The sequence below is a fragment of the Chionomys nivalis genome, chromosome 7 (assembly GCF_950005125.1).
Source record: "Chionomys nivalis chromosome 7, mChiNiv1.1, whole genome shotgun sequence".
Lineage (NCBI taxonomy): Eukaryota > Metazoa > Chordata > Mammalia > Rodentia > Cricetidae > Chionomys > Chionomys nivalis.
This window is the reverse complement of record NC_080092.1, coordinates 83961451-83980056: the sequence shown is the minus strand read 5'-3', so window position 1 is coordinate 83980056 and position 18606 is coordinate 83961451. Positions and strand designations below refer to the sequence as shown.

At 42.9% G+C, this 18606-nt stretch overlaps 1 protein-coding gene across 1 annotated transcript in view; it reads right to left on the bottom strand.

The window, feature by feature from the left end:
* Nsf (N-ethylmaleimide sensitive factor, vesicle fusing ATPase) overlaps window positions 1-18606 on the bottom strand; it is a 141686-nt gene that overhangs the window by 26230 nt on the left and 96850 nt on the right. Inside the window, exons 13-16 of the mRNA XM_057774437.1 lie at window positions 16105-16200; window positions 14047-14203; window positions 10315-10448; window positions 169-235 (exon numbers count right to left, since the gene is read on the bottom strand). Of these exons, the coding sequence (XP_057630420.1) occupies window positions 169-235; window positions 10315-10448; window positions 14047-14203; window positions 16105-16200 (454 nt within the window). The remainder of the gene's footprint in view (window positions 1-168; window positions 236-10314; window positions 10449-14046; window positions 14204-16104; window positions 16201-18606) is intronic.

Genomic DNA, 18606 nt, shown 5'->3' with positions numbered 1-18606 from the left:
CTGTAGAAAATGAGGTCTCTCATCATAAGAGATGCTACGATAGCCCCTGGAGAACAAGGTATTTCTATTGTCTCATCGTATACAAGTTCCCACGCAAATACTTTTCTCCTGTAATTTCAAGATTTCAGTTGTCATGTGTCAGAGCATTCAGCCAAAGTTACAACTCACCAAGCAGTCTTTCAATGTCATCCACGACCACACAACTGAGCTGAGATTTGTATGCGTCATCAAAGATCTGGAAGAAAGAAAACCATCTATGACATCATTGTCCTCCACAATAAGGAGATTAGACTTGATTCATTTTTTTTTTCATTTTTTTGACACAGGGTCTTACTATCTGCATGAGGCTGACCTTGAACTCAGAGATTCACCTGCCTCTGCCTCTTGAATGCTGGGATTAAAAATGTGCACAATGACGATGCCCAGGTAAACTTGATTGATTCTTGAACAACACCTCAACAAAGCAGTGTAACACTAATTGCCCATACTACAATGCACTGATAGAGTACATGACCTCAGAACGTAAAGAGTACTTGTGGGGAAACGGAAAGCAGTTAAACAACTGGATCAGGACAACACAGTCAGATGGCGGTCAAACACAGTCAGTAAATTAAAGTGAGCCGGCATGTCCTGGCAAACATGGAGTAGCAGTTTCTAAGCAGACAGAAGAATCTGTTGATGTATAAGCTGAAGGTCAGTGCCCATGGCCTCTTGTGAATGATGACAGGTCTCTTCTAGACACTGTAAATGGTGCTCAGTGCCACCCAGCAGTGTCACAAATACAAAAGTAATCTCTGCGTCCAGCCTAATCTCTCTGGTTGATGCACAACCTTGGTGAACCACAGTGGCAAAAACTGCTCAGCCCCATCACATAAAGCTTTAACTGGAACAATATTACCTGGTTGGTGTCCTTAAGCCATAAAAGTTTTGGAATTAAGTATAGAAATAAAGTAATCAAACTAATAATACTAATATGTTTTCATACTAAAATAACCTACACATAGATGGTCCTTAATAGTTAAGAAAGGCTACAATGGAGTTTTCCACAGTTACCATCTTAACTCAGTTCCTTGTGACCTCTTCTGTGGTATAAACACAAACACAGTTTCCATCTCCATATATTCAGTCAGATCAGCCCCTCTAGTAGAGATTCGTTCTTTTGGTCCACGCCCTTTACCCTCTGTAACTCTTGTGTCGCAGTTTTCTTCCAGAAGGAAACAATTCTGTAGGGAAGGCTCTTAAGAAAGGAAGTGACAACTCAATCCGCCTCAGAAAGTCCCTGAAGCTGGCCAGATTTGCTAGGACCCTCCTTCCCCAAAACTGTACAAACAGAAAGTGGGCTGTGGGTCGCTCTCAGGCAAGCCAAGCTGCAATGAGGGCTCTCAGAAAAGCTGAGCCTCCAGGAAACAAAGACCAGCCCATCCGCCCGGAAGAGGTCCAGTCTAACTGGACTGCCTGGAAGGGGTACTCTCCAACCTGTAGAGTTGGGGGTGCTCCTGGCTGTTGCAGAACTGAAGGTATCCCAAGCCACATAGGAATGTAGGGGACAAGGATCAAGGGTGTTTTCCCAAATAAAAAAAAAAAAAGACATTGAAGCCAAAATCTAAATAACGAGGAGCGCACATGAGTACACTGCATGTCAGGGTCCAGAGAGAAGACATTCGGGAAGGCTGTGCAATCAACTGGAGTCTAGCTAATAAGAGGAAGATGTGAGGACATCAATGTGGTCAGAGAGGTGGGGGAGGGGGAAAGCAGAAGAGGAGCTGACAAGAAAACTGGACACACAGCACCCATAACAAAACCAAACAAAATAAAAAATCCAGGGTCTCACTATGTAGCCTGGCTGTCCTGGAACTCACTCTGTAGACCAGGCTGGATTTGAACTCAGGAGATCCACCTGCATCTGCCTCCCAAGTGCTGGGATTATAGACATGTGCTGCCATCACCCAGCCTGACCGAGAAGATCCCAAAATATTCAGTAAACTAAAAATTTATTGCAAAGGCATGTCTTTAAAAAGCCACTCTAGACTTAAACGATAAACTGAGATGTCCGTTCTACATTTTAGAACCGTTTTCCAGGCTGCTGTACAGAAAAGCAAGAAGAGAGTTAGAGTCTGAGACGGTGGAGTGTCACGAGAGAAGTGATGGCTGGAAGTCGATGCATGAAGTGAGTAGATTCTGCAGCTGTCGGGGGCGGAGAGGACAACCTAGGGAAGAGTGAGGGTGGCGATGAAGGAGGAGCAGGAGGCAAAGCATCAGTTTGGGAATGGATGTTGAATACATCTGAACAGGAAGGAGAGGACTACTCAGCAGGTCCGCCCCACCCTAGCTCAAAAAGAGGGACAGGAGATGGGACAAAGAGCTGTTCAGTTTCCTGCTGGCTACTTTCTGCTTTTAGTTAGAGAGTTCAAGACCATGGGAAAGCCTAGAGCAGTGGTTCTTTCCTATTTCTGAAGTTTGCATTAAACTGGCATTAAAACCACTGTCATACTGTGTAAAAGCAGGGAATCAGTAAAAATAATGCTTTGTGAAATGCTTTTCAGAGCTCCACTAAAGGTTTCGGGGCAGGCATATCATCTGGCTCTCAAGCTAGGAAGTCATAGGTTAGAGTGATGGAAGCCTGGGACATCCGGGCCTGGCCGGCTGTTTTAAGACTACACGCCCCCTGAATCGGGTTTTCTCCTTTTTCAGTGCAATGTGTAATTTACATCTCAAACTTTTAATCGCAAACGTGGGACATATTTGGATGTGTGATGGTGCCCGCTTGCAATTCTAGCACCTGGGAGGTGGAGGCAGCAAGCTCAGATCTGGGCCAGTCTCAGCTGCAGAAGAAAGTCTGAGGCTAGCTGTGGTTACACGGGGCCCTCTAAAAGAAGAGAAAGAAATGTATGTATGTATGTATGTATGTATGTATGTATGTATGTATGTATGCGTGCATGCATGTATGTATGTAAACAGATTGTTTTGTGTCATGTAGTGGAAACAACTAAGGAACTTCATAGTTCATTACACAGGCTACCTGGAATTTTAGAAGAAAAAGACCAATGGTATTCATTGAATATAAAGTGTTTTGTACTTTTATTTTAAAAGACAAACAGCTCTCAGTGTGGTCAATGCTACAGAGAGAGGAGTGCTCACAGTCAGCCCTGCACACAATGTTCTCACCATGACAAGGCCACGCCAAGACCGGTTGACTTGACTAGCCAACCCAGACTCCTCTGCTCTGATTTCAATGTGCACACACACCCCTTTCACTCCCTACACACACAGGCCTCTCTTTATCTGGTCACCTGTCTAACATGAGGTCTTCCCTCTTCCCCTGAATCCCTGACTTATGTGTAGTCTTCTCAGAAACTGCTTCCTGGCCTGGGCCCCAGCACAGTGCTCACTAAGACAAGACTCAACCTTGACGGGCAAACACAGGAGATTAGCTGCCAGCCTAAATCTAATGAGATATTTACATACTGAGCTGGAAAGTTCTACCATAATTTTATGTAAATCAATTCATAAGGAGGTGAGATATTGGAAGAAAAGATACAGGAAAAAAAAAAAACAACAAGATCATGCAAACTGCCCCAGTTAGAATGCCGTCACAGCATGCCATCAGTAGCAGCACACAGCAGGTGCATGGTGCCTGCTCTAGATCAAATATGTCACAACCCTGCAGCAGCCAGGTGGGCTGAAGCTACAGTGGGGAGTCGCACCTCACAGACTCCAAAAAGATTAATCTAAGGGATGTGCGATCATTCTCGAGTCATCGAGGAGTGTCCCGTAGCGCAGGAGAACTGTCAGCAACTATGTAGAAAGATAATTAGATAGACAGACAGACAGACAGGCAGGCAGGCAGGCAGACAGATGGGGTCCAAGTGAATCAGGCAGGAAGCCTGAAGAAGGCCTGGAGGGAGGGAAAAGGAAGGACTGAAGAAGGAGTGGAAGGAAGAACACTCTGGGTTTGTGTGGAAATGGTGAGATCTGCCCTGAAGGATGAAGATAATCTCTAGGAAACAGATTCCCAGAATCTGCTCCCAGCTGTGGACACCAAGGAGCCCGGCACTGTTAAACACGCTGAACCACCTCCCTTCCTTGTAAAGGCGGAGAGTCCACAGACCTAAGGGTCAGAAGAGACAACCGGGGCTCCTCTCAGCACACTGTGTAAGCACTGAGGAGCAGGGACCGGGGCAGGCTGGGGAGGGGGCAGGGCACGGCAAGTCTTGAAGACCAGCTAGAGCCACCTGTGAGGAGGGGCGGGGCAGCAGCTGCTTCTCTGGTCTGACATGAACGCTCCAGGGAGGATGCCAGCATTATTAGCTCCATGTTAATCCCGGCCTTTCAGAGTCACAAGCCACAGCAAAGAGTGCTCTAAGGAGCTCTAGCCTTCACTTTCTCTAACCTCTTTAGTGCTCTTAAGGAAGTGAGGCTAAGCTCTCTCTTTTGGAGCCTGGGAGGGTTCACTCCAATTCTGGAGAAGCTGGCGTGAAGTAGCTGAGCCTAGTTAGCACAAATCCAGTGACAGGAGGAATCCCGTGGCTTGAAAATCCCTAATGCAGTAAATCTGTCAGCAATTAGTGGAAAACATATGCTAATCATAGTTGGTAGCATATAAAAACGTAAATGAGCAAATTTAAACTGCCACTATCAGTAATAATCTCTGGTCTCTAAAAATAATTTGGGAGCAGACCAAGCAAACAAATAGGCTGTGCAGGAAGTGGACCTCAAGTTCTGGCAAAGCACTAAAGCTTCTTGGATTGACCTTAAAATCCCTTATTTGTTTTCCCTGCTTTTCAAGAAAAAGTCTTACATTTTTACTATCATGATCCACAGAGAGGGTGTGCTTCACCGTCTAAAAGCCACGTGGTCTCAGAGCTCTGCTCCTCCTTTACAGGCGCGGCAAAAGACGGTGTGTTCACCCAAAAGCCAAGGGATGTCCACCAGGGCTGGAGCACCCACACCACTCAACTCCTGCACGCTCAAACTTCACTGAATCGGCTCCATGATATATTAGGATGTCAACCCAAAACATCCAAATTCTGTTGCTTAGTAACTGCTGTCAGAAGATCCAGTTTCCAGCTTTGCTTTGTACGGACTAAAGCCTGAAAAGAGGAGGATTAGGCACCATGACTGTCTATGCAGACTGCAGTTTGCAGAGGGCTCACAGTAGGATATTCACAGAAGATTATTTCGAAAAGCTAGTGGGAAGGAAGATTTCTTCCACTAATTTCCAAACCTTTGAAAATAAGAATAATCATGCTATTAATAGAAGTTCTATAAATTGCCAATGTTTTTTATTGAATTTTGTTTAACAATTTTAGTAATATCCGGCTTGTCTATTTTGTCTATTTTGTACTCAGAAGCACCATGATTAGGTAATTAATTGAAATCAAATTCTATTGCTCTGTCCCCGTCATTTAATGCCATTAACAGCCAGCAAAATAAATTTTTACAGTATAGATACAAAAATGGGTAAAAGAATTAAAATTTTAGAACAAAATAAAGTTTTGGAAGCAAACATAAAATAGGGGAAAGGAGAAATATCTGCAAATATTTCAAATATCTGAATGAGCATACTGCACCCCCTCCCTACCCAGAAGGAGAGGACAATGCTTCAGAAAGACCTTGACAGTGTTGGGTTTAACCACGCAGAAAGGATTTAGTGAAGAAAGAAACAGAAGTAAAAGATAAAATTTAAATGAATTGAGAATAAACTATGTTCATGTATTCTTGCACCATTATTTTTGGGGAAAAACAATAATTAATTATGGCCGTCTTTATATAAACTACCTGCCACTGGTCTAAGAAATAAAATGATAACAAAAATGTTGAAAGAACTAATTTAGATCATTCCTGCTTAACAAAATTAACACACTGTGTTATCTCTGCCCTTATACACTATTATAATTACAGAACATTTGAAAACACACACACGCACATGCACACACACGCACATGCACACAGAGAGGGAGCGCCAGGCCTTGCATATATGCTAAACAGGTACTCTACCAGAACCATCCAAATGTAGCTAAAGAAAGAACTAGACACCTATCATTTCACTTAAATTAAAAACCTAACTAACTGGAAAAGAAAAATTTAATAACATTAAATTAGGGCAAAAATCCAAAAAACCTTATTCTTTTCATATTTTATTCATGTATAAATTAGCACAACTTTCTGGAGGAATGGGCCACATAAAATCAGTATTATCTTTATATAAAAGGTTTGATAGCAATACATGTAAAAATCTTCACAAATAATAAGATTTTTTTTCTTTTGCTATGACAATATGTCTCCTAGAAATGCAAGAAACCAAACCCATCAAGTCTCACCAACATGGCTGCCTAAACATGACCTGACCAAGGGGGACACTAACAGATATATAGCTAACAACATGGAAGGAGAAAAGCTCACAGGGACTCCAGGCACTAAGGTGTGCTGAGATTATTAATAGTCTTCCCTGGAAAGCACACCAACTGGTTACCCGATAACAAATGGTCAGCCCTGAACACATACAGACAAGTGATATTATATGAACGAGCAAGTTGTACTTATATATTTAGGGACATGTATGTATACACACATGTGTAATAACAATTACATAAAAAGAAGCCATGAATTTGAGAATGAGCAAAGGGTGCCTGGGAGAAGTTGGAGGGAAGAAAGAGAAGGAGGAAATTGTGTGATTTTATTATAATCTGAAAAACTAAAAGTTTATATTAAAAATATCAATGAATATTAGCAATCCAAATCCTGAAGATTCATCCTAAAGTAATAAGCAGAAACCTGTACAATAACAAGTAAAATTTACCACCATACTTACTAGGTACATATTCTGTGCGAAGAATACCATGTTACTTTACGTGATTTACTATCTCATTTAATTCTCACGCTGCCTGTAGGTGGCAATCCTACTGCCTCAGCCTACTGAGTGCTGGGACTGAGGTATGTACTAGCATGCTCTAAAGAATCATCACCTTGGCACACGCCTTTAATCCCAGCACTCGGGAGGCAGAGGCAGGCGGATCTCTGTGAGTTCGAGGCCAGCCTGGTCTACAGAACGAGTTCCAGGACAGGCTCCAAAACCACAGAGAAACCCTGTCTCGAAAAACCAAAAAAAAAAAAAAAAAAAATCATCACCTTCATACATGAAAAGACAAAGGCTGAAAGGCTTTTAGAGAAAATAATACACTAAAGGTGACAAAGACCTTAGTAAGTGTGGCAGAGATAGGATTCAAATTCGGGTCTATTTGAATCAAAACCCAAGTTTGATAATTCTATAGAATAATATATATACGTATATATGTATGTATGTATGTACACACACACACACACACACACACACACACAGAGTTTTGTTTTGTTTTTCAAGACAAGGTTTCTCTATGTCCTAGCAGTCCTGGAACTTGCTCTATAGACAAGACTGGCCTAGAAGTCACAGAGATCCATCAACCTCTGCCTCCAGAGTGCTGAGATTAAAGGCATGGGCTACCACCACCCAGCTAGAATATTATTTCTTACCGTGAAAAAAAAACTTGGAAACAACCTAAACAAAAATTATTTTAAAAAATATTTTCATTCCTTTTAAATTCTGTGTATGTGCCTGGGTACGTGAGTGCAGGTGCTTGTAGTGTCCAGAAGTATCCAGTCCCCTTAAAACTAAGGCCAGGGTTACAGTGGTTGTGAGCTGCCTGATGTGGGTGCTGGGAACTGAACTCAGGTCCTGTGCAGTATGCTGTCTTCACCTCCCAGAGGGAACTGTGTAAATGGGTATTAATTAGTTAATAACACTCAGATTAGCTGCAGTTATGCTTCATTTATTTATGGTTTCCTTTTTTTTTTGAGACAAGGTCTCACCATGTAGACCAGGCTGGCCCCCATTTCAGAGATTCACTTGCCTCTGCCTCCTAAGTGTTGGGATTAAAGGTGTGCGCCACAACAATATCTTGAGTTTGAAGTGGTATGCCCAATGTGCTCTTCAGTACATTTTAACCGTACACACAGGTGCACACACACAAACATGTGTATGTATGTGCACTGCATTCTTAACAGAAAACTAAAGGATAAGTTCAAATACAGATTATTTTACTTTTTTTTTTTTTAATGGTTTTTCGAGACAGGATTTCTCTGTGTAACAGATCTGGCTGTCCCGGAACTTGCTTTGTAGACCAGGCTGGCCTCAAACTCACAGAGATTTGCCTGCTTTTGCCTCCCAAGTATTGGGATTAAAGGTATATTTTACTTTTTTAATCTGTTATTTTTGTATTTTCTATTTACTTATTTTTAAGAAACTATTTTTTCTCATTTTACACATCAATCCCAGTTCCCATTCCCTTCCCTCCTCCCACTCCTTCCCCATTATTTTTGTTACTAAGAAAAGCTATATGGAGAGAGGATACTTAAAAGGAAATAAATACTTTTTTTCAGAATAAAACAATACAAATTATCTGTGGTCTGAAAAGAATGCTAAAAGATCCCTTTCCTATCCTCACACTGAAATTGTGGGGACAGGAATGGGGGGGCAGCTAGAAGGACTGAAGAATGGCGTGTTTACACGTCATCTTCAGAATCAACCTGGGAGACCTGGAGTACTAAAACCGGTTTGAGGCCTTAGGCATTAGTCAGGCAGCCATTAGGTAACAAGAAGGAAAGTGCTGGCAAAGTCTCACAATATTCCTGACATGTTTCTAGGACACCTATGCTCCTTTGTTTTCCCTGTTCTGAAGTTTTGTTACAGGAAATAATATTTCCCTCCTCCAAGGAAAACAAAAAGTCTAATGTAGATTTATTTATTATTCTGTAGATGCAGTTTTTTGGGTTTTGTTTTGTTTTGCTTTTTTGTAATTTGAAGAGCACGCAGATGATCCAGACACGGAATCATGAATCAGAACAATCTTGAAGAAGCTCATACAGGCTCTTAGCTTTATATTCCTTAGCTTTCTGCTCATCTAAAACTCTACCTTGAAAGGCTTCAGCAATTTAAAGATTAAATCATAAGTTATTAAGTCATTAATTTAACCATTTAAGCCTCTAAAATCAGCACATAGTACCTTCCCCCCTCAAGTCAATTTGCAAGAGATTAAAATAATAAAAATGATACTATCTCACACTCACAAGGCAGCTTTGATCTGCAGAAGCCTGAAGTACTTTTAAACTTTATAGAACAACAAGGGCCATCCACCCACATCTTGGGCAGCATCTGGAAAGCAATGGAGTCAGCTGCCATCTGCACAGGCTACTGACTTTGAACAAGCACAGAAGTGGTTTAAGGCAATGCAGATACAACCAGTTTTACCCTGGGCGCCAAGTTCAATGACTACACATTCCAAGGGTCACTTCAAGTCTCAACACAAGTAGCTTAAGGGTCACCTTTAGAGGGAAAACACTAGCTTGGGGGGCAGTCTGGAGAAAGAGTTCAAGTGTAAGCACTTGGCCGTCATGTGCTCATCCAAACAAAACAGAACAACAACCAAAAGTATGCAAAATTTTTAGAGTACCAGCATCAACACAGGCTACCAAGTGAAAAGAGACAAGATTTTTCTGTATAGCCCTGGCTGTCCTGGAACTCACTCTGCAGACTATGCTGGCCTCGAACTCACAGTGATCCACCTGCCTCTGCCTCCAAGTGCTGGGATTAAAGGTGTGTACCACCACCGCAGCTGCCATTCCAGAGGTCTACACGGTTCTTGCCTGGATGCAGGTGAGCTAGACCAGATGATCCTAATTCTACCGTGTCTCTCTAAGTCCACTAACGGCTCAGAGTGCAGATTCAGAAAGTGGCTTGGAGAAGGGTGAGAAGGGTGAGAAGGGTGAGGAGGGTGAGGAGGGTGAGGAGGGTGAGGAGGGGATTCTGCTGAGAAGCGTGGTCTTCTTTCCCATGTCATACACAACTGTCCTATGCAGGGCTTCTTGGGAAAAACTTCGACAGACATTTTAATCTCTGTTCTTTTCAAAACTACAGTCAGCTATCAACAGTTTGGCTTTGTATGCTGATAAAGAACTAAAACAACAAAACATAAAAGAATTTGTTCCTCTCTGCCCGACCATCTGAAGTGATTTTTCTTTATCGAATTTAGATAGACAAGGGGTGAAAATTAATGTTGATATGTACTAAGACAGTAAAATCTGGAAGGCTAAAAGGCACAATAAAGTTTTAGGATCTGAAGCGGTCACCGTCCATTCTCAAATTCTGCTGACAGGCCTGTTTGAGATCAGAGCTGCTCCAGCTTTGTACCCATGTGTGTATAAGTACATGTATGTGTGTGTGCACATACGCACACACTCACCTGAGACTAGAAATTAAAATGAAAATCGAAATCTTGATACCTTCTTCATGGCCTGACACTTGGCAGTCTCAGAGAAGCCGATCATCTTATCCGGGGAGCAGATCTTGATGAAGGGGAAGTTGGATTCCTCTGCGATCTTTGCAGCGAGGGCAGTCTTCCCGCTGTGAGGAGGGCCTGCATAAAGAGACAGGTGGGGGAAAAAAGCCAACCTAAGCACAGGGCATCAAACAAGTTGAAACTTTTATCCACAAGGCTCTGAGGTCTCAACTAGTTGCTCATTAACATTTCCTGACAGTTTCACAGCAGACATGTTTCCTTTTATTTATTAGCAACTACACTTAATGAACTGATTAGCATTTCTCCAAAGTATGGTGAAATGCATGCCTTCCTGCTTCCTCACAGTCCCTTAATCTTCCAACCTTCTGACTAAGCAAGAACACAAGGATTTTGCTTCTGAAAAGAAGAAAATGTATCCAGATGCATATCAGGACGTGACTTATTAGTTGTATCAAATCTTTTTTTCTCTTGGAAACAAAAATGCAGTTTTCTTGGGAGGTGACATGGGAGCAGGGGAACGCTGTTTTATTAGATGGCTAGAAGGCTGAACTCATTCGTGCTCACAGAGGCAACCAAATCCACAACATCACCTGCACTTAGACCGCCTGCCCAGGCACCGGAAGACATGTCCCTCTTTCCTGTCATAGTCAATCAATCCTTCCTTGCCATCCTCTCTGGAATGGGACATTAGTGACAGCCCCTCTTTCCCCTGCCACATTTCCAATGGCATTTAAATATGTTTTTGCAGATCTGAAAGCGCAATAAATAAACCCAAACCCTCTTTCCGGACTTCATACTCAACATTACCCCTTCATTCATCTTTAAAGGGGAACTTCCCTACAATCTCCCCACCTGCTTGACCTTTTGTCTCGCTCCCACCCTCCCCCAGCTGTAAGGCCTCCACCCACACTGCTCAGAGTCGCTGAACTCCACGCAGGTATGTTTCTGGCCTGTTAGGAGCATCTGTCCTGAAATGTCTTTTTTGGCTTCCTGACAGCACGCCCTCTCCCTTCCCCCTCCTCTCCATTATTCTTGCCTAGCCTCCCTTGTCATTTTTTTCTGCTCTATTTAGTCCTGAACAGTTAACAAGTCTCAGATAAAAGTTCCCGGCCCTGTCTGCATCTCATCCACACCCTTTCTTTAAAGGACTGTCTCCACTCCTGTGACTACAGGAGCAGATCCCGAGCTAGGACGGCTACACTGAACCCGTGAGCTCAGACCTGCATGTCAAATGAGCTAGTCAACATTGCCAATCACATCACCCTACAGGAACATGCACTCTAGCGGCTCAAAAGTGAGTTAGCAATCTTTCTTCCTAAAACCTGTCTCTCTGCCAGTGTCTCCGATGAACAGCCCTGCTCGGCAGGCTGGGGGGGTATGTTTGACACTTTGCCCATACTTATTTATCTTTTTATTTTTATGTTATTTTATTTTTTGTTTTTTCAAGACAGGGTTTCTCTGTGTAGTGCTGGCTGTCCTGGAACTCACTCTGTAGACCAGACTGGTCTTGAACTCACAGAGATCCACTTGCCTCTGCCTCCTGATTGCTGGGATTAAAGGAGTGCACCACTACAGCCCGGCAACCTTTTTATTTTTAAAAGACTTACTTTCTTTTAGAAAGTTATGTGTGTGTTACACGTATCTTTGTGTGTGTATGTGTGTGTGTGTGTGTGTATACATGTGCAGTGTGTCTGAAGAGGCCAGAAGAGGGTGTCAGATCCCCTGGAGCTAGAGTTACAGACTGTTATGAGCTGCCTGTGTCGGGTACTGAACTCAGCTTGTGTGCAAAACGAGAAAGTATCCGTAACTACCAAGTCACCTCTCCAGCACCCTGCTGATACTTAATCTAAGGAGGATTTCTAAGCTTCTGTTTGCCTGTGGATGATACAGGGAAAAAATCCAGTATCTATAGCTGGGTGGGTGGAGCACAACTTTAATCCAGCACTCAAGAGGCAGAGGCAGGCAGATTGAGGCCAGCCTAGTCTACAGATAGAGTTCTGGAGAGCCAGGGCTACACAGAGAAACCCTGTCTTGGAAAACTAATAATAATAGTAACAAAATAAACAGCACCTGCACTCTCAGCCTGAGGTGAGGGCTAGGGAGACAGTGCAGGAGAGGTGCTAACAGAGCAACTGGCGATTACAAAGGACTAAAAAAAAAAATGTAATAGCAATAATAATTTTCATCAAGCTCTTATCCTACCTCCTTCATATTTCTCAATAAACACAGTTCCCTGTGCCACCAGTGTTAGGCCAATTTACCTGCTTCTACCCAGTCAGTAGCTTTCTGCACCTTTTTCTCCATTTTCCATCTTAAGCAGTCATAGTTACATTTTCAAAATACAAACCTGCTTATGTGACTTCACTGCTAAAAAGTTTCCAAGTGGCTGCTCAATGCCCCTAAAGCATAATCTAATCTCTTCTCCCCCCACCCCCCCCCCGCCCGTGCTGATGGAGATCAGACTCAAGGTTTCACACTTGCCAAGCAAGCACACACTCACTGAGCTACAACCTAGCCCTGGTAAGCTATCCAGTTCAATTTTGTTGTTGTTGTTATCATTATTATTATCATCATCATTATCAGAACGTGTGTATTGTCATGCCATGGCAAGCCTGTGGAGGCCAGAGGACAACTGTGAGCAGTTATCTTCTTATTGTGGGTTCTGATGACAGCAATACCTTTACCCTCCAAGCCATCTCACCGGCCTCTCCCATCCATATCTTCAACTCTAGTTTAGTTAATCTTTCTCCTCCTCAACCTTTCCTGCCAAGGGACTGTCCACATGCAAGTCTCTTTTTGTAGACTATCTTTTCAATTCTTTTGCCTGACCAGCTTCTACACACAGCTCCTGGCTTAACATGCTTCTCTCAGGAGCCTTCACCTCTAGGCCTCAGAGGGAGCTAGGTTCCCCTGTCATCTGGTCTCCCTAGAATTTTCTGCTGTCATACTAATACTAAGCTAAGTGGTTGTGAGTGGAATGTCCTTCCCTTTGTCTACTTGATAAAATACGAACTGACCTCTCAAGGCCTAAATTAAGCATCACCTCTAGTTCTCTGACCACTCCTGGGCAAAGCAGCTTGCACCACACACACCTTTACATGTGTGTGCCAAAACTAGGGATTTTTCTCCCTCCTTCCCTCCCTCCCTCCCTCCCTCCCTCCCTCCCTCCCTCCCTCCCTCCCTCCCTCCCTCCCTCTTCCCTCTCTTTCTCTTTCTATCTCTCTTTCTTTTGGGGGATGGTTCAAGACCTATGAAGCCCTGGCTGTCTTGAAACTCACTCTGTAACTAGTCTGGCCTCAAACTCACAGAGATCCGCCTGCCTCTGCCTCACGAGTGTTGGGATTAAAGGTGTGAGCCACCACTGCCCTGCAGGATTCCTTTATAAGTCTTTCCTATGACAAGACTGGTGCTTGAATGTATTTGTATCCACATCACAAGTTCCTCCACTGAGCTACACAGTATCAATCTATTAAGTACTACAGAAATACATCCCTGTAAGAAAACTAGTTGCTGTCATTTGTCAGTGAAATTATTCTCTCCTATTTCAACCTGTCCCAATATTGGCACACAGGCTGGGATAGAATTTGCTGATCATGAACAAAGTTTAGAACTAAAATCTACTTACCTTTCCGAAAAGTACCAAATAGCTTTTGAAAATAAATGCTGCCTTTTTTGTATTTTTTAAACTTTAAGACTGTCAAGTCATTCCTCTTACCTTCCAGAAGGACGCTGACCAGTGGTGTACGGTCACTGTTTTTAGTTTGCTGGACCAGCAGCTCTCCATCATCCAGGACACGGGTCACGGGGTCACCCCACTTGATGATTCCATTCATAATGTAACTTGCATAATCCTCTTGGTTTGTGCCAAATGCCTATTGAGATAAAGGACAGTTTAAAGCATTTTAGTCACTGGTATTGAAACCAAACTATCTGATCTTTTTGTCTCTGTCACTGTGTTGTTTGGGTCACACAACCCATTCCTTGCCATATCCTCTTGAAAGACATTTTGGTGATTAAATGATTTCTGACGAAGAAACAAAAAGCTATCTCATCCCCCAAGGCACTGGATAAAAACTGGTAATAAAATCAGGTCTAACCCCACGGAGACTTTGGAGAAGAACCAAGCTGAGGGCTGAGATTGAGCACAATGGCAGGAGTTCAGGTAGCCCATGAAAATCCCTCTGCACTGTGGAGGCAGAGGCAGGAGGATCTCTGAGTTCGAGGCCAGTCTGGTCTACAAGAGTGAGTTCCAAGAAAGCCAGGACTACAAAGAGAAACTCTGTCTTGAAAGGCCAAGAATAAAATAAAATAAAAAATCAGAAAGATTAGTACAGTTCTGTGTACCTGAGATTCATTTAAGAATGACGATAAAAAGCTCCAAATAATATACATGTATGAAGAGATCACAATGTAACCCATCATGTTCTTTTCTTTTTTTTAAACAATTTATTTATTTATTTATTTATTCATTTATTTATTATGTATACAGTGTTCTGCCTGGGTGTATGCCTGCAGGTCAGAAGAGGGCATCAGATCTCATTATAGATGGTTGTGAGCCACCATGTAGTTGCTGGGAATCAAACTTAGGATCTCTGGGAAAGCAGGCAGAGATCTCCCCTGAGCCATCTCTCCAGCCCAACCCATTATTTTCTATGATAAAGAAAAAAAAAACTTGCCAGGTTGTGGTGGGGCACACTTTTAATCCCAGCACCCAGGAGGCAGAGGCAGGCGGATCTCTGAGTTCGAGGCCAGTCTAGTCTACAGAGTGAGTTCCAGGACAGCCAAGGCTATACAGTAAAACTCTATTTTGAAAAAACAAAAATTTCAATGGGGCAAAAAATCTAGCTACACAATACTTGTGTATACACACACACACACACAAAATGCTCTAGGCTTTTCAGCAGTTTTTATTGGGTTCCAAATAATGGTGACTCAAATGTTAGTGGCTGATTATTTTCTAGAATAATGAGTTAAATGTAACAATACATTTTCCAGTTCTAATCATGACTGATTTTAGTGCATTTTAAAACAATCTAGCATTTGTTCCCAAAGGTATTTAAGATGGTTAAAAATCTTAGAAACTACAGCAATCAGAGGGGGTGTTGAGCACAAATTGGGATTTTCTGGAGACGTGGGGAGGCAGGGAGTGAGAAAGGGCAAGATATGAGTGTGTATTTTCTCTTCTTTTCTTTGTCAAATTTCATTTTATTATTTACTCATGTGTAAGTGTGCATGTGTCTGTGTGTACACATGTGTGAGAGTGTGTGCGAATGCCATGTGTATGCAGTGCCCCTGGAGCCAGAGAGGGCATCGGATCCCCTGGCCCTGGATTACAGTTGTGAGCTGCCTGACAGGCGCTGGGAACTGACTTGGGTTCTCTGTAAGAGCAGCGCACACTTCACTGTCAAGCCATAGTCTCGATTCCCGAGGGTTTGTTCTCAATGTCATGGTAGCTGACATGGAAAGGAAGGACTGAAATTAAGTTGCTGTAGCTGAGGTTATGTAAAAACCTGAAAGACTACTAAGTTCTATGAAGAATCAAGAAATAGAAAATCTCAAAGCTGAATGGGCGGCCTTGTAAGACAGTAGGATCTCTTACAGGAAGGACTGGTCGAAGGCCAAGCCATCAGTGTTCCACTGGGGACTACGGTAAGATCTCTCAGGGTAAAGAAAGCCATGGGGACCAAGGGGTCCTGAAGCACAAGGCAGAAGGGCACGTTCCCTCTTCCATAGTAGCAGTCTTCACTTTACATGCACACTCATGCACACTCACCGGTTTGATGTCATTCTCCAAAGAAGCCAGGAAGTCTCCTCTTGTCACCTGCAGACTCTCTGCTTTCTCCATGTCTACTTCCACTTTCGTACTGGCCTGAGAAGAAATAAAACAAAAGAATTTAGAAAACTTAGCAGTATCCCCAGCCTAAGAACAGAAGAGTTAAAGAATATGTCAAATATTAAATTCTCAAATATCTGCAAATCATGTATGTTAAAGGGGTGGAGAGCTAGAATAAATACAGCTCCTAAAACCCGGTAACAAAAACTAGGTACCTGAACAGACATTTCCTCTAAGGAAGGCGACAAGGCATCTGAGCATGGACAAACATCGGCCTGTCCTCTAGAGCCTTCCTAGATGTTGTGAATGCCCAGGAGGAGCACACAAAAAGATGGTTGGCACCGCTCATTCTTAGAGAACTACACAAGGTGAAGTGTGGTGCATGCCAGCAGTCAGGAGGCTAAGGCAAGACAGTGGCAAGTTCAAAGCTGGTATGGGATATATACTAATACCCTGTTTTCAAACCCCCACATAACAAAAACACAATTAAATTTCACCTTATGGCATAGGGCAGCTATGACTACAAAAGCCCCAACCAAACAAAACAAGTCAGAAAATAAGTGATGGCAAAGGTTTGGAGAAACTAGAGCCCTTGGGCTGTTGATAGGAATGTAAAACACAAAAGCTCCTCACACAAATAAAACCAGGACTGAGGCAGAGGCAGGTGGATCTCTGTGAGTTCAAGGCCAGTCTGTTCTACAGAGCCAGTTCCAGCACAGCCAGGGCTACACAGAGAAACACTGTCTCAGGTGAAAAAAAGAAAGAAAACTGAGACTGCCTCATGATCCAAACATGTCTCCTTTGATGTATACCCGGAGAGCAGAAACTGAGTATTTGGCATTTTACAGCCATGTTCACAAGAGTATGGAGCAGGGCAGTGGAGATGAGGAAACAGCCCAGATGTTCACCAAAACATGTACAGATAAGCAGACATGGTAAGGACACCCAGTGGAGTACGATTCAGCCTTAGAAAGAAGGAAATGAGCACCATACAACTCAAATGACCTTGAAGACACTGTGTTGATGGAGACAACCCAGTCACAAACAGACAAACACTGTGTCATTCCACTTGAATTACATAGTTAGAGTACCCAAGGTCCTACTGAAAGTGGAACCGTGGTTACCCTGTGCTGGGAGATGAGAATAGAGAGTTACTTTAAAAAAAAAAAATAGATACAAAGCTTCAGACTTACAAGATGAAAAGAGTTGTGAATATAGGTGATAGTGATGGCTGTACATTAAGAATGTATTTAATATCACTAAAATGTGCGATTAAACAGCTAAGGTCACATCTATTTTAACACAACAAGGAAATACTGAGGGACAATGATGCCCAGCCTTGGCTGCACATCAGGATGCTCCTGAGAGTCTTTGCAGACATGCAGATACCAGCAGCCCCACCCTGCAGGACACTGAACAGGTCAGTGGAGGGCCCAGGCGTCTCTAGTTTTAGAAGGTTTTAGTGGCATTTCAATTGTATTTTAATAAAGCCTGCCTGAAGATCTGAGAGTAAAACAGTCCCAGTGGTCAGTCTTACAGACCAGGTTATGGTGACACACACCTTTAATCCCAGTAGCCACAATGACACACACCTTTAATCCCAGTAACCACAATGACACACACTTTTAATCCCGGTAGCCACACTAGTTGCCATAGAAATCAGGTGGTGCATGTCTTTAATCCCAGTCCTAGAGAGAAATATAAGACAGGGGAGACAGCTCTCAGACACAGTCTCATTCTGCGATTCTAGGAGGCAGGATCACCATTTCAGACTGAGGTCAAAGTAAGAGCCAGTGGCTGGCTGTTTTGCTTTTCAGATCTTCAGATTGAACCCCAACTTCTATCTCTTAATTTTTATTAATCGTGCTTCAGAAGGTGCCACAGATAACTCTGGTCTGAGCTGACTTTAAGAACCATGAGTTACCAGGAGACTGATTTGTACTGAAGAACCTACGTGCCAACCCCAAGTACTCTGTTCCCTGCACCTGGAGCTGACACTTGCACATCTGGAGATGCATCAAGGCCTCTCTCAGCACTTGGAGCTGCCTGGACCTGATGAGTGATTAAGACAGCAGCACATTTTTCTACTGTGACTGGGCGCACTCCCAATAGCACAAAGCAAGAGAATTTCATTTTTAAATCAATATCATGGCTTTTTTTAAATGGCATCTTAATAAAACAGTGACTATAAAAGAAAACTATGTTAGGCACATATCAGCCTCCCATCGATATTATAAAATATGAGTCATGTTCCTTTAGGAACAGACTGCTCTCTCTCGCTCTCTCGCTCTCTCTCTCTCTCTCTCTCACACACACACAAAATAGACATTTAAAAAGAAAAACTCAGCCTTGAGGGATAAAAAGAATTATGTTAGGAAACTGGATCAAGAAGGCAAACGGAACACATGTATTTATTTCCTTTTCTGCTCCAAATCCCAACAA